The 17,489-nt window shown below is 43.9% G+C and overlaps 1 protein-coding gene across 3 annotated transcripts in view; it reads left to right on the forward strand.

Moving 5' to 3' along the window:
• Positions 1-784: 784 nt before the first annotated feature.
• The window catches only part of LOC128703315 (phospholipid-transporting ATPase IF), a gene marked incomplete at its 5' end in the record, with an annotated part of 78,932 nt that continues 62,227 nt past the window's right edge, over positions 785-17,489 (forward strand). For 2 of the 3 annotated variants that reach the window (XM_070085305.1, XM_070085307.1), the window contains 6 exon segments: positions 785-895; positions 6,856-6,945; positions 7,091-7,255; positions 7,847-7,999; positions 13,084-13,164; positions 16,829-16,967. In XM_070085305.1, coding sequence (XP_069941406.1) covers positions 785-895; positions 6,856-6,945; positions 7,091-7,255; positions 7,847-7,999; positions 13,084-13,164; positions 16,829-16,967 — 739 coding nt within the window. 3 annotated transcript variants of the gene reach the window in all.

Below are 17,489 nucleotides of genomic sequence, written 5' to 3' on the forward strand. Positions count from 1 at the left end.
GGAAGGAACCAGATTTCAATAGAGGAAGGTTTGTACGGGTGAGAGAACTTGTGAGTGAACCAGAAAGTGACCAGATTAAGAGAGGGAGAGAGAGAGCCCATGGCTCAAGCTAACAAGCCAAGAGGAGAAAGTAAGAGTGCATGAGAACTGGTTATAGAGACCTGGTTATAGAGACCTGGTTATAGATGCCTGGTTGTAGAGACCTGGTTATACAGACCTTGTTATACAGACCTGGTTATACAGACCTGATTATACAGACCTGGATATACAGACCTGGTTATACAGACCTGGTTATACAGACCTGGTTATACAGACCTGGTTATACAGACCTGGATATACAGACCTGGTTATACAGACCTGGTTATACAGACCTGGTTATACAGACCTGGTAATATAGACCTGCTTATACAGACCTGGTTATACAGACCTGGTTATACAGACCTGGTTATACAGACCTATTATAGACACCAGGTTATAGATACCTAGTTACAGACACCTGGTTACAGATACCTAGTTACAGAGACCTGGTTATAGATACCTAGTTACAGACACCTGGTTATAGACACCTGGTTAACGTAGCAACAATCATAATTTCACTCTGAACATTATGCCCTCATTTTGAGTGGCAAAATAAAAATTTGAATATCCCCTGACTCAAGGTGGCGTATACAGTTTAATCCTGATTAATATTTTGTAATCAATTCGGGTAGTGAAACTGAATTCTGACGCTCTGCTCTTCTGTTTCACCCCCACGCTGACACTGATGGGCTGACGCTGCTGACAGAAGCCGCCAGCGACCTCCAGGATGGTCCTGGTAAACCGTCAGCCCCCGGAGGAGCTGACAGAACCGCCAGTCATGCCACGGTACACACACAACAGGATTAAGACGTCTAAGGTGAGTGTGGATCAGGTGTGTGTGGACCAGGTGTGTGTTTGGATCAGGTGTGTGTGTTTGTGGATCAGATGTGTGTGTGGACCAGGTGTGTGTGTATGGACCAGGTGTGTGTGTGTGGACCAGGTGTGTGTGTGGACCAGGTGTGTGTGTGGACCAGGTGTGTATGGACCAGATATGTGTGGACCAGGTGTGTGTTTGGATCAGGTGTGTGTGTGTGGACCAGGTGTGTGTGGACAAGGTGTGTGTATGTGGACCAGGTGTGTGTGTGTGGGCCAGGTGTGTGTGGACCATATGTGTGTGGAGCAGGTGTGTGTGAACCTGGTGTGTGTGGACTAGGTGAGTGTGTGTGGACCAGGTGTGTGTGTGGACCAGGTGTGTGTGTGGACCAGGTGTGTGTGTGGAACAGGTGTGTATGGACCAGATATGTGTGGACAATGTGTGTGTTTGGATCAGGTGTGTGTGTGTGGACCAGGTGTGTGTGGACAAGGTGTGTGTATGTGGACCAGGTGTGTGTGTGTGGGCCATGTGTGTGTGGACCATATGTGTGTGGAGCAGGTGTGTGTGAACCTGGTGTGTGTGGACTAGGTGAGTGTGTGTGGACCAGGTGTGTGTGTGGACCAGGTGTGTGTGTGTGGTGTGTGTGTGGACCAGGTGTATGTGTGTGGACCAGGTGTGAGTGTGGACCAGGTGTGTGTGGACCAGGTGTGTGTGGACCAGGTGTATGTTTGGATCAGGTGTGTGTGTGTGGACTAGGTGTGTGTGGAGCAGGTGAGCGTGAACCAGGTGAGAGTGAACCAGGAGTGTGTGAACCAGATGTGTGTGGAACAGGTGTCTTTGAACCAGATGTGTGTTGACTAGGTGAGAGTGGACCAGGTGTGTGTGAACCTGGTGTGTGTGGACTAAGTGAGTGTGGACCAGGTGAGTGCGAACCAGGTGAGTGTGAGCCAGGTATGTGTGAACCACGTGTAAGTGAACCAAGTGTGTGTGTGAACCAGGTGTGTGTGAACCAGGTGTGTGTGTGAACTAGGTGAGTGTGGACCAGGTGAGTGTGAACCAGGTGAGTGTGGCCCAGGTGTGTGTGAATCAGATATGTGTGAACCAGGTGAGTGTGAACCGAGTGTGTGTGAACCAGGTGTGTGTACTAAGTGTGGAACAGGTGTGTGTGGACTAGGTGAGTGTGGACCAGGTGTGTGTTGATTAGGTGAGTGTGGAACAGGAGTGTGAGGACTAGGTATGTGTGGAGCAGCTGTGTGTAGACCAGGTGAGTATGAACCAAATGAGTGAGTGTGAACCAGGTGAGTGTGCACCAAGTGAGTGTGAACCAAGTGAGTGTGCACCAAGTGAGTGTGAACCAAGTGAGTGTGCACCTAGTGAGTGTGAACCAAGTGAGTGTGCACCAAGTGAGTGTGAACCAGGTGAGTGTGCACCAAGTGCGAACCAAGTGAGTGTGAACCAAGTGAGTGTGAACCAAGTGCGAACCAAGTGAGTGTGAACCAAGTGAGTGTGAACCAGGTGAGTGTGAACCAAGTGCGAACCAAGTGAGTGTGAACCAAGTGAGTGTGAACCAAGTGCGAACCAAGTGAGTGTGAACCAAGTGAGTGTGAACCAAGTGAGTGTGAACCAGGTGAGTGTGAACCAGGTGAGTGTGAACCAAGTGCGAACCAAGTGAGTGTGAACCAAGTGCGAACCAAGTGAGTGTGAACCAAGTGAGTGTGAACCAGGTGAGTGTGAACCAAGTGCGAACCAAGTGAGTGTGAACCAAGTGAGTGTGAACCAGGTGAGTGTGAACCAGGTGAGTGTGAACCAAGTGCGAACCAAGTGAGTGTGAACCAAGTGCGAACCAAGTGAGTGTGAACCAAGTGCGAACCAAGTGAGTGTGAACCAAGTGAGTGTGAACCAGGTGAGTGTGAACCAAGTGCGAACCAAGTGAGTGTGAACCAAGTGAGTGTGAACCAGGTGAGTGTGAACCAGGTGAGTGTGAACCAAGTGAGTGTGAACCAAGTGCGAACCAAGTGAGTGTGAACCAAGTGAGTGTGAACCAGGTGAGTGTGAACCAAGTGCGAACCAAGTGAGTGTGAACCAAGTGAGTGTGAACCAGGTGAGTGTGAACCAGGTGAGTGTGAACCAAGTGCGAACCAAGTGAGTGTGAACCAAGTGCGAACCAAGTGAGTGTGAACCAAGTGAGTGTGAACCAAGTGAGTGTGAACCAAGTGAGTGTGAACCAAGTGCGAACCAAGTGAGTGTGAACCAAGTGAGTGTGAACCAAGTGCGAACCAAGTGAGTGTGAACCAAGTGAGTGTGAACCAAGTGCGAACCAAGTGAGTGTGAACCAAGAGAGTGGGAACCAAGTGAGTGTGAACCAAGTGAGTGTGAACCAAGTGAGTGTGAACCAAGTGCGAACCAAGTGAGTGTGAACCAAGTGAGTGTGAACCAAGTGAGTGTGAACCAAGTGCGAACCAAGTGAGTGTGAACCAAGTGAGTGTGAACCAAGTGAGTGTGAACCAAGTGCGAACCAAGTGAGTGTGAACCAAGTGAGTGTGAACCAGGTGAGTGTGAACCAGATGAGTGTGAACCAGGTGAGTGTGAACCAAGTGAGTGTGAACCAAGTGAGTGTGAACCAGGTGAGTGTGAACCAGGTGAGTGTGAACCAAGTGAGTGTGAACCAAGTGAGTGTGAACCAAGTGAGTGTGAACCAGGTGAGTGTGAACCAGGTGAGTGTGAACCAGGTGAGTGTGAACCAAGTGAGTGTGAACCAAGTGAGTGTGAACCAAGTGAGTGTGAACCAAGTGAGTGTGAACCAAGTGCGAACCAAGTGAGTGTGAACCAAGTGAGTGTGAACCAGGTGAGTGTGAACCAGGTGAGTGTGAACCAAGTGAGTGTGAACCAGGTGAGTGTGAACCAGGTGAGTGTGAACCAAGTGAGTGTGAACCAGGTGAGTGTGAACCAAGTGAGTGTGAACCAGGTGAGTGTGCACCAAGTGAGTGTGAACCAGGTGAGTGTGCACCAAGTGAGTGTGAACCAGGTGAGTGTGAACCAGGTGAGTGTGAACCAAGTGAGTGTGAACCAGGTGAGTGTGCACCAAGTGAGTGTGCACCAATTGAGTATGCACCAAGTAAGTGTGCACCAAGTGAGTGTGCACCAACTAAGTGTGCACCAAGTAAGTGTGCACCAAGTGAGTGTGAACCAAGTGAGTGTGCACCAAGCGAGTGTGCACCAACTAAGTGTGCACCAAGTGAGTGTGAACCAAGTGAGTGTGCACCAAGTGAGTGTGAACCAAGTGAGTGTGCACCAAGCGAGTGTGCACCAACTAAGTGTGCACCAAGTAAGTGTACACCAAGTGAGTGTGAACCAAGTGAGTGTGAACCAGGTGAGTGTGAACCAGGTGAGTGTGAACCAGGTGAGTGTGAACCAGGTGAGTGTGAACCAGGTGAGTGTGAACCAAGTGAGTGTGAACCAAGTGAGTGTGATCCAAGTGAGTGTGAACCAAGTGAGTGTGAACCAGGTGAGTGTGAACCAGGTGAGTGTGAACCAGGTGAGTGTGAACCAAGTGAGTGTGAACCAGGTGAGTGTGAACCAGGTGAGTGTGAACCAGGTGAGTGTGAACCAGGTGAGTGTGAACCAGGTGAGTGTGAACCAAGTGAGTGTGAACCAGGTGAGTGTGCACCAAGTGAGTGTGAACCAGGTGAGTGTGAACCAGGTGAGTGTGAACCAGGTGAGTGTGAACCAGGTGAGTGTGAACCAGGTGAGTGTGCACCAAGTGAGTGTGCACCAATTGAGTGTGCACCAAGTAAGTGTGCACCAAGTGAGTGTGCACCAAGCGAGTGTGCGCCAAGTAAGTGTGCACCAAGTGAGTGTGCACCAAGTAAGTGTGCACCAAGTGAGTGTGAACCAAGTGAGTATGCTCCAACTAAGTGTGCACCAAGTAAGTGTGCACCAAGTGAGTGTGAACCAAGTGAGTGTGCACCAACTAAGTGTGCACCAAGTAAGTGTGCACCAAGTGAGTGTGAACCAAGTGAGAGTGAACCAAGTGAGTGTGCACCAACTAAGTGTGCACCAAGTAAGTGTGCACCAAGTGAGTGTGAACCAAGTGAGAGTGAACCAAGTAAGTGTGCACCAACTAAGTGTGCACCAAGTAAGTGTGAACCAAGTGAGAGTGAACCAAGTAAGTGTGCACCAACTAAGTGTGCACCAAGTAAGTGTGCACCAAGTGAGAGTGAACCAAGCGAGTGTGCACCAACTAAGTGTGCACCAAGTGAGTGTGAACCAAGTGAGTGTGAACCAAGTGAGTGTGCACCAAGCGAGTGTGCACCAACTAAGTGTGCACCAAGTAAGTGTACACCAAGTGAGTGTGCACCAAGTGAGTGTGCACCAATGAGTGTGCACCAAGTAAGTGTGCACCAAGTAAGTGTGCACCAAGTGAGTGTGCACCAAGTGAGTGTGAACCAAGTAAGTGTGCACCAAGTGAGTGTACACCAAGTAAGTGTGCACCAAGCGAGTGTGCACCAACTTAGTGTGCATCAAGTGAGTGTGCACCAAGCGAGTGTGAACCAACTTAGTGTGCACCAAGTAAGTGTGCACCAAGTGAGTGTGCACCAATGAGTGTGTACCAAGTGAGTGTGCACCAAGTAAGTGTGCACCAAGTGAGTGTGCACCAAGTAAGTGTGCACCAAGTGAGTGTGCACCAAGTAAGTGTGCACCAAGTAAGTGTGCACCAAGTAAGTGTGCACCAAGTAAGTGTGCACCAAGTAAGTGTGCACCAAGTGAGTGTGCACCAAGTAAGTGTGCACCAAGTGAGTGTGCACCAAGTAAGTGTGCACCAAGTAAGTGTGCACCAAGTGAGTGTGCACCAAGTAAGTGTGCACCAAGTAAGTGTGCACCAAGTAAGTGTGCACCAAGTAAGTGTGCACCAAGTAAGTGTGCACCAAGTAAGTGTGCACCAAGTGAGTGTGCACCAAGCGAGTGTGCGCCAAGTAAGTGTGCACCAAGTAAGTGTGCACCAATTGAGTGTGAACCAAGTGAGTGTGAACCAAGTAAGTGTGCACCAAATAAGTGTGCACCAAGTGAGTGTGCACCAAGTGTGCACCAAGTGAGTGTGCACCAAGTAAGTGTGCACCAAGTGAGTGTGCACCAAGTAAGTGTGCACCAAGTAAGTGTGCACCAAGTAAGTGTGCACCAAGTAAGTGTGCACCAAGTAAGTGTGCACCAAGTGAGTGTGCACCAAGTAAGTGTGCACCAAGTAAGTGTGCACCAAGTAAGTGTGCACCAAGTAAGTGTGCACCAAGTGAGTGTGCACCAAGTGAGTGTGCACCAAGTAAGTGTGCACCAAGTAAGTGTGCACCAAGTGAGTGTGCACCAAGTGAGTGTGCACCAAGTAAGTGTGGATCAAGTAACAAATACAGAAACACGAGAAAGAAACAGGTACAGGATGAGTTACTTGGTGACACACACTAGTTCAGGTAACAGATACTTGCTGACACACACTAGTTCAGGTAACAGATACTTGGTGACACACTAGTTCAGGTAACAGATACTTGGTGACACATACTAGTTCAGGTAACAGATACTTGGTGACACATACTAGTTCAGGTAACAGATACTTGGTGACACATACTAGTTCAGGTAACAGATACTTGGTGACACACACTAGTTCAGGTAACAGATACTTGCTGACACACTAGTTCAGGTAACAGATACTTGGTGACACACACTAGTTCAGGTAACAGATACTTGCTGACACACACTAGTTCAGGTAACAGATACTTGCTGACACACAATAGTTCAGGTAACAGATACTTGGTGACACATACTAGTTCAGGTAACAGATACTTGGTGACACACACTAGTTCAGGTAACAGATACTTGGTGACACACAATAGTTCAGGTAACAGATACTTGCTGACACACAATAGTTCAGGTAACAGATACAGCAACAATAACCGCGATCTTCTTCCCCTTCACAGTACACCGTACTCAATTTTATCCCCAAGAACCTCTTCGAACAGTTCCGACGGATAGCTAACTTCTACTTTCTTTGCATCGCTGTTATACAGGTGAGCCTTGATCATTATTAATTCATGATCATTATTAATCCATGATCATTATTAATCCTTTGAACACAGATGAACATCTTGAGCGTTTAGTATAACAGAAAACGACGTGTTCTTGTTATGTTCATGGGGGTAATGTCGTTTTCAGTTGTTCATCGACAGTCCTGTGTCACCTATGACGAGCATTCTGCCACTGCTGTTTGTTGTGGCCGTGACGGCGGTGAAACAAGGTTACGAGGACTGGCGCAGACACCGCGAGGACAACAAGGTCAACAACGCTCCCTCTAGAGTACTCCGGGAGGGAGTAGTGAAGGTTAGTACTATGGCATGAATACTGTAGGAGAGCGTAATATGAGTGTTATGGTAGAAATCCTGTGGCAGGACGCAGTAAAGGCGAGTACTATGGTAGAAATCTGTGGGAGGACGCAGTAAAGGTAAGTACTCTGGCTGGTATAAGGTGCGGTCTCAGGCGTCATTAACGACTCTCAGAGTATCATATTCACATATCTTTTTTCGTCTTGTCGGTGTTTTAAATAATTTCTCTCCGGCTACAAATCTCCCAAGTTTTAGTTCTAGAAAGGCTGGAGCCAAAAAATGGAAAATTTTTTGTAATTTTTAATGAAATCGAATCTCCAGCACTGATGCCCTGAATAACTAGCAGGGTTTAGTGTTCCACACAACTGTAGCAATAACTAAGGAAGTGTGGTCATTGTGGATACTATGCTAAAGAGGACGTAATTACTATGCCTGGCAGATTATATCACTGAGCAAAGAAGATTCCTTACCAATATGCTGTAGCAACAAAAGCGTGTCAGATTAATTAACACGAAAGACGACTATTATTTTGCAGCTGAAGAACAAGGTAGGGTGACGAAATGTGTTAATAATAGTCTGTTGTCAATAGGACTTACGCACGAGGGACATTGTAGTTGGGGACATCGTAGAGATAGCGTCCAACGAGCAGTTCCCGTGTGACCTCTTACTCCTTATGTCGTCAGACTCTGAAGGCAAGTGCAGCGTCACCACAGCCAACCTCGACGGAGAAACTAACCTTAAGGTACGTGGTCACACAGTTGAAGACTTTCGGGTTAACTAACCGATTTGTATTTCACGAAGTGTAACTAGTATATTGAGCTCAAATAGTGGTGGAAGGTGTATTCTGGTAACTGTGACCCCGCCTTTGTCCAGTCCTGCTGGTGGTAAATGTAACATCCTGACTTTGTGGGAAACCTGTAACACGCCAACATGAACTCTCTTCTCCACTATTTCTCGCTCACACTGCCATCAACCACACACACACACACACACACACACACACACACACACACACACACACACACACACACACACACACACACACACACACACACACACACACACACACACACACACACATGTACGAGTACTCTTTATTTCTAGACACCTTCTACTAGACCCTCGTAAAGCTGTCACCTGGAGGAAGTCACAGGTGTGTTTTACTTATTCGATTTGCTGTGCAAATTGTTTGAAACGTTCATTGTCATCAAGGTGCCACGTTACCTACGATCTTTTACAATTTCTGGTATAGAACACTTGCGTTTGTTGTCTGTAACTGATGCTGTATTATGAGAAGCTTACATGTTACAGAAATGGTCAAGGCATAGTTCACGAGACACATTTGACTCCTTTGGACTCCTAAAGGACCTGCCGAGCATGGACCAACAGGCCTCCTGCAGTGATCCTCCTTTTTTATCTTCTTATGTTCTTATTAACGAGTATCAGTGAAGCAATATCCGGTACATTAAGTGTAACACATGGTTATCTGTTTTTTTAACTGTTTAGAGCCTAATTCTTAATGATAAAAGTTTTTATGGTGGCAAGTGACCTGTCGTTATGAATAATGTCCAGACCATTTGTTGTAAAAGCCAATCATATTTTCCCTGTATTTACTATATTCTTGAATATTGTGAGGATGTTACAAATTTGCAACATTAAATGTCCTTGAGGAAGGTTATGTTTGTCTTACAATATCTGTACTAATATCTGCTTAACTCTTGCAGACTTCAGCCCCTTCCTCCTTCCCCCTCTCCCCCATATTTATAGATTAGTTGGCATTTTGCTGCTGGTGGGGAAGGATGCTAAGCAGTTGCTTTGTCTTTATTATCAAAGCCTCACTTGCAGATAACTTTTTACACAGCTTATTATTGTTGCTTATTATATATTATATCCGCAACCTATTTCCAAGGCTCTCATTCTGAGAGCCTTGGTGGTCTGTATACCATGTCCTATGAGTGGATTTAGTCCCTAGCTGTTTAAGTTCACTGCTGAAGTTAAATTCAGCCGACTATGCCCAATTTAGAATATAGCTTTTGGGAGCAAGGGTGGCCACAGTTGTTCAGGGAATCCATATCATTCCACACACACACACACACACACACACACACACACACACACACACACACACACACACACACACACACACATATATATATATATATATATATATATATATATATATATATATATATATATATATATATATATATATATATATATGCAAAGACTTGGTTTATACATTGCCTTGTATCAGTGTGTACTCACAAGAAGAGGCTGCTTCCTCATACCTAAAGAACTTTGTCTTGTTGGTAGTTACAGACTATAATGTAAAACATACTTTTACACCAGATGGCCTCTGCACACATGCACTTGCACTCTGTGAATTTGGGGTCGTCGAGCAATTAGTTTCATACCTTTATACCTGTGAAGGTCTTCAGAGTTTTGTGTGATGTATCCTTTATATGATTAGCCCGATGTTAGACTTAGAATGATTATCATTTGCTGGTTCAACAACTTACAACTGATACGCGGACTGATATGCTACTAATGAGGTATTAATTCGATTACATCAATATTGTGACTGCTGTTCCCTCTTGAAGACACTAAATATTCTTTGTACATGGGGTTATTAGTCAAGCCTGGTCATGGACCTGGCCGCGGGGGCGTTGACCCCCCGGAACACCCTCCAGATATACTCCAGGTATATTGCACTTTTTGTACAAGGGGTCACTATTCAGTAAAGACAGGTGTATATTCCACTTCTTGCTTTAGCAAATCCCGAGACTGGTCAACAAAAGCGATATTTACGTTTGTTATTAACTTACAGTAGACTCTGTTTTAGAAAAAGAGATAAGCATGTCTCATAAGAAATAAATCTGGATACTGTGACAGAGCACAAGAGTCACATATGGCTCCAGAGTTATACCTTACAAAGGTCTAACAAACGAGACGTGTGTAAAGTGCTAAGGATGATTTTGTCACAGTAAGTGCATTGCTAATGAACCTATCAGACTTTCCAGGGTTTTACAATGTCCATATGTATATCATTATGACTTAATGTGTTTTAACAGTTAAGAAAATATTTATTAATTAGTTTCTGAGGCAAGATATGCACAACAGATAGCTTCAACAGAAACATGTGTTCGTTGGTATTGCAATTTCAGAATATGTTTTGAAAGGAAATATATTTTGATCTAATACCGTGTGCTTAATATTTCTCAAAACCTGTCAACAGTGATCCTGGAACTCCTTTCTCACTTCCCTTCTCTCTCACACTCTACCTACCCAGTTTCCCTTTCTTCTCTCTAGCTTTTCCTTCTTTGCATTTTTTCATCTCTCCTTCTCCTTCTCTCATAGTCTTAACCTGTTTCTTCCATGGTGTTATTAGACTACACCAGGCTTTGTGGTTGAGACTACACCAGGCTTTGTGATTGAGACTACACCAGGCTTTGTGGTTGAGACTACACCAGGCTTTGTGATTGAGACTACACCAGGCTTTGTGGTTGAAACTACACCAGGCTTTGTGGTTGAGACTACATCAGGCTTTGTGGTTGAGACTACACCAGGCTTTGTGGTTGAGACTACACCAGACCTTGTGGTTGAGACTACACCAGGCTTTGTGGTTGAGACTACACCAGGCTTTGTGGTTGAGACTAAACCAGGCTTTGTGGTTGAGACTACACCAGGCTTTGTGGTTGACACTACACCAGGCTTTGTGATTGAGACTACACCAGGCTTTGTGGTTGAGACTTCACCAGGCTTTGTGGTTGAGACTACACCAGGCTTTGTGGTTGAGACTAAACCAGGCTTTGTGGTTGAGACTACACCAGGCTTTGTGGTTGAGACTACGCCAGGCTTTGTGGTTGAGACTACACCAGGCTTTGTGGTTGAGACTACACCAGGCTTTGCGGTTGAGACTACACCAGACCTTGTGGTTGAGACTACACCAGGCTTTGTGGTTGAGACTACACCAGGCTTTGTGGTTGAGACTACACCAGGCTTTGTGGTTGAGACTACACCAGGCTTTGTGGTTGAGACTACACCAGGCTTTGTGGTTGAGACTACACCAGGCTTTGTGGTTGAGACTACACCAGGCTTTGTGGTTGAGACTACACCAGGCTTTGTGGTTGAGACTACACCAGACCTTGTGGTTGAGACTACACCAGACCTTGTCTTCAAGACTACACCAGACCTTGTCGTCAAGACTACACCAGACCTTGTCGTCAAGACTACACCAGACCTTGTCGTCAAGACTACACCAGACCTTGTCTTCAAGACTACACCAGACCTTGTCGTCAAGACTACACCAGACCTTGTCGTCAAGACTACACCAGACCTTGTCTTCAAGACTACACCAGACCTTGTCGTCAAGACTACTCCAGACCTTGTGGTTGAGACTACACCAGACCTTGTGGTTGAGACTACCCCAGACCTTGTGGTTGAGACTACCCCAGACCTTGTGGTTGAGACTACACCAGACCTTGTGGTTGAGACTACCCCAGGCCTTGTGGTTGAGACTACCCCAGACCTTGTGGTTGAGACTACACCAGACCTTGTGGTTGAGACTACCCCAGACCTTGTGGTTGAGACTACCCCAGACCTTGTGGTTGAGACTACACCAGACCTTGTGGTTGAGACTACACCAGACCTTGTGGTTGAGACTACACCAGACCTTGTGGTTGAGACTACCCCAGACCTTGTGGTTGAGACTACCCCAGACCTTGTGGTTTAGACCACACCAGACCTTGTCGTCAAGACTACACCAGACCTTGTCGTCAAGACTACACCAGACCTTGTCTTCAAGACTACACCAGACCTTGTCTTCAAGACTACACCAGACCTTGTCTTCAAGACTACACCAGACCTTGTCTTCAAGACTACACCAGACCTTGTCGTCAAGACTACACCAGACCTTGTCTTCAAGACTACACCAGACCTTGTCGTCAAGACTACCCCAGACCTTGTCGTCAAGACTACACTAGGCCATGACATCAAGATTACGTCATATCTAGTCATCAAGGCGTAGTCGCCAGGACCTTGCCTCAACTGGTCGTTTAAACAAAGCAAAATCTGCTCATTATGACCACACCAGCCTTGATCGTCGTGACCACACCAGCCATGATCGTCGTGACCACACCAGCCTTGATCGTCGTGACCACACCAGCCTTGATCGTCGTGACCACACCAGCCTTGATCGTCGTGACCACACCAGCCTTGATCGTCGTGACCACACCATGATCGTCGTGACCACACCAGCCTTGATCGTCGTGACCACACCAGCCTTGATCGTCGTGACCACACCAGCCTTGATCGTCGTGACCACACCAGCCTTGATCGTCGTGACCACACCAGCCATGATCGTCGTGACCACACCAGCCATGATCGTCGTGACCACACCAGCCATGATCGTCGTGACCACACCAGCCATGATCGTCGTCACCACACCCGACCTGTTCATTAATCCAGCATTAGATCTGGTCGTTAAGACTATACTTGACCCATTCATCAAGACGACAGAAGATTTATCTCCCTCTCGCATCATCTTTACCATCCCACACTAATTTCTCGTCAACACTATCCTCTAATCATCTAATCCTTCTAACAGGGCTAACTTTATTTTCTTTTGCTCATCCTGTACACTAATTCCTCTCCCATTACACACCCTAGTCAAGGACTTGGCCTCGGGGGCGTTGACCCCCGGAATACCCTCCTGGTAGACTTCGGGTAGGTTGTTCCTCTTTCCATGTCCCCAATAATTCTTAATAAATCACATATTCTAATTCTACACTTCATGAAATTCCTTGACATAAAAGATTTCCTCCACAGACTTTTTTCTGCCCCAGTGAGACTTGCTACCTGACCACTATTGATGACCTGTGGAAGCTCAGAGCTGTCATAGAGTGTCAGGTCAGTCTCAGGTCACGTCTGTTTTTTTTTTTTGTCATGTCAGTCTCAGATCACGTCTATTTCTTGTCATGTCAGTCCCAGGCTAATTCTGTTCCTTGTCATGTTAATCCCAGGCTATGTCTGTTCCTTGTCATGTTAATCCCAGGCTATGTCAGTTCCTTGTCATGTTAATCCCAGGCTATGTCTGTTCCTTGTCATGTCAGTCCCAGACTATGCCTGTTCCTTGTCATGTTAATCCCAGACTATGTCTGTTCCTTGTCATGTTAATCCCAGGCTATGTCTGTTCCTTGTCATGTCAGTCCCAGGTCACGTCTGTTGTCATGTCAGTCACAGGACTTACAAGACCGGATTATAAAGCAGGCCTAGGAAACACAGCTGTTATGTAATAAATATAATAACTTACAATCACTGTGTACAGCCGTTATTGCATGACAATCACAAGTCAGATTTTTCAGTACTGGACACTTTGTTATTGTCAACAGTAGGAATATATGACTGCAACAAAGGTTACATCAATTGATTTGTAATTATCAACAGTAGGAATATATGACTGCAACAAAGGTTACATCAATTGATTTGTAATTGTCAACAGTAGGAATATATGACTGCAACAAAGGTTACATCTATAGATTTGTAATTGTCAACAGTAGGAATATACGACTGCAACAAAGGTTACATCAATTGATTTGTAATTGTCAACAGTAGGAATATACGACTGCAACAAAGGTTACATCTATAGATTTGTAATTGTCAACAGTAGGAATATACGACTGCAACAAAGGTTACATCAATTGATTTGTAATTGTCAACAGTAGGAATATATGACTGCAACAAAGGTTACATCAATTGATTTGTAATTGTCAACAGTAGGAATATATGACTGCAACAAAGGTTACATCAATTGATTTGTAATTGTCAACAGTAGGAATATATGACTGCAACAAAGGTTACATCTATAGATTTGTAATTGTCAACAGTAGGAATATACGACTGCAACAAAGGTTACATCAATTGATTTGTAATTGTCAACAGTAGGAATATACGACTGCAACAAAGGTTACATCAATTGATTTGTAATTGTCAACAGTAGGAATATATGACTGCAACAAAGGTTACATCAATTGATTTGTAATTGTCAACAGTAGGAATATATGACTGCAACAAAGGTTACATCAATTGATTTGTAATTGTCAACAGTAGGAATATATGACTGCAACAAAGGTTACATCTATAGATTTGTAATTGTCAACAGTAGGAATATACGACTGCAACAAAGGTTACATCAATTGATTTGTTATTGTCAACAGTAGGAATATATGACTGCAACAAAGGTTACATCAATTGATTTGTAATTGTCAACAGTAGGAATATATGACTGCAACAAAGGTTACATCTATAGATTTGTAATTGTCAACAGTAGGAATATACGACTGCAACAAAGGTTACATCAATTGATTTGTTATTGTCAACAGTAGGAACATATGACTGCAACAAAGGTTACATCAATTGATTTGTAATTGTCAACAGTAGGAATATATGACTGCAACAAAGGTTACATCAATTGATTTGTAATTGTCAACAGTAGGAATATATGACTGCAACAAAGGTTACATCAATTGATTTGTAATTGTCAACAGTAGGAATATACGACTGCAACTAAGGTTACATCAATTGATTTGTAATTGTCAACAGTAGGAATATATGACTGCAACAAAGGTTACATCAATTGATTTGTAATTGTCAACAGTAGGAATATATGACTGCCACAAAGGTTACATCAATTGATTTGTAATTGTCAACAGTAGGAATATACGACTGCAACAAAGGTTACATCAATTGATTTGTAATTGTCAACAGTAGGAATATACGACTGCAACAAAGGTTGCATCAATTGATTTGTAATTGTCAACAGTAGGAATATATGACTGCAACAAAAGTTACATCAATTGATTTGTAATTGTCAACAGTAGGAATATATGACCGCAACAAAGGTTACATCAATTGATTTGTAATTGTCAACAGTAGGAATATATGACTGCCACAAAGGTTACATCAATTGATTTGTAATTGTCAACAGTAGGAATATATGACTGCAACAAAGGTTACATCAATTGATTTGTAATTGTCAACAGTAGGAATATATGACTGCAACAAAGGTTACATCAATTGATTTGTAATTGTCAACAGTAGGAATATATGACTGCAACAAAGGTTACATCAATTGATTTGTAATTGTCAACAGTAGGAATATACGACTGCAACAAAGGTTACATCAATTGATTTGTAATTGTCAACAGTAGGAATATACGACTGCAACAAAGGTTACATCAATTGATTTGTAATTGTCAACAGTAGGAATATATGACTGCAACAAAGGTTACATCAATTGATTTGTAATTGTCAACAGTAGGAATATACGACTGCAACAAAGGTTACATCAATTGATTTGTGATTGTCAACAGTAGGAATATACGACTGCAACAAAGGTTACATCAATTGATTTGTAATTGTCAACAGTAGGAATATATGACTGCAACAAAGGTTACATCAATTGATTTGTGATTGTCAACAGTAGGAATATACGACTGCAACAAAGGTTACATCAATTGATTTGTAATTGTCAACAGTAGGAATATACGACTGCAACAAAGGTTACATCAATTGATTTGTAATTGTCAACAGTAGGAATATACGACTGCAACAAAGGTTACATCAATTGATTTGTAATTGTCAACAGTAGGAATATACGACTGCAACAAAGGTTACATCAATTGATTTGTAATTGTCAACAGTAGGAATATACGACTGCAACAAAGGTTACATCAATTGATTTGTAATTGTCAACAGTAGGAATATATGACTGCAACAAAGGTTACATCAATTGATTTGTAATTGTCAACAGTAGGAATATACGACTGCAACAAAGGTTACATCAATTGATTTGTGATTGTCAACAGTAGGAATATACGACTGCAACAAAGGTTACATCAATTGATTTGTAATTGTCAACAGTAGGAATATATGACTGCAACAAAGGTTACATCAATTGATTTGTGATTGTCAACAGTAGGAATATACGACTGCAACAAAGGTTACATCAATTGATTTGTAATTGTCAACAGTAGGAATATACGACTGCAACAAAGGTTACATCAATTGATTTGTAATTGTCAACAGTAGGAATATACGACTGCAACAAAGGTTACATCAATTGATTTGTAATTGTCAACAGTAGGAATATATGACTGCAACAAAGGTTGCTTCTATAGATTAGTAATTGTCAACAGTAAGAAGAAATAACTGTAACGAAGGTCACATCTTTAGATGTTTGTACATTTAATTTAAGTGAGGTGCTAAACCATGTAGATCAGTGAGCGCAAGGCGTAGTGAAGGCTCGATCCTCCGTCAACTAACACGGAGACCCTCCCCTAACATAGCACTCCATGAACCCTGTAAAACTATGTCAGATATTTAAGAACAAAAAAGGTACAATACCGTGACTGGAACAAATCACACATAACCCGCACACAGGTTCAAGTCGGACCGATACGTGACCACAAGCTTCACTCTCCCATGTGCGGGTTATTTGTGTTTCAGATGTTTATATTATGCAGTCAGTGATGTATAACGTCACGTAGTACTGAAGTATAATTGGTTGCCACAGTTGCCGCACGCTAACCTCTACGACTTCAAGGGTCGTGTGGAGGTGTACCGAGGTGATGGAGGTCCCATCAAGGCTTCTCTGTCCACTGAGAACCTGCTTCCCAGGGGCGCCAGGCTCAAGAACACCAGCACCGTCTATGGTAAGTGAACCCTTCATGGGAGGGGAGTGGATGGCTTTATAAAGATGAAGGGCTGTTGATCCAAGGAATTAGAGCTACTCTCTCCTTCCTTGTCTCGTACCTGATTTCCTTCCAGTCCTCCATGACCACACACACGGCTGTAACTTATAATGTTGTATTTAAAACATTCTTCATTTCAATTTCGCGTACATTTTACATTCTTATAGAAGTTATCCTAAGTGTTCATGAGAGTTCTGGTCTGGGACCGGACCTCGCGGGTGATGATATCTGTAAACTAACAGCCGGTATCATTTCTCAACTCATTTTAAAGCCGGATTCAATCTCTGCCTGCAGTATTGTAGGTTATTATATATTACGCAACATGCTGGGGGAAGGGGGTGGAGTCTTCATTTACGTCAGGATATTTGAGTTTTTATCTCCATGGGGAAGTGGAACAGAATTCTTCCTCCGTAAGTCATGCGTGTTGTAAGAGGTGACTAAAATGCCGGAAGCAAGGGGCTAGTAACACCTTCTCTTGTATAC

The sequence above is a fragment of the Cherax quadricarinatus genome, chromosome 15 (assembly GCF_038502225.1).
Source record: "Cherax quadricarinatus isolate ZL_2023a chromosome 15, ASM3850222v1, whole genome shotgun sequence".
In the NCBI taxonomy this organism is placed as follows: Eukaryota; Metazoa; Arthropoda; class Malacostraca; order Decapoda; family Parastacidae; genus Cherax; species Cherax quadricarinatus.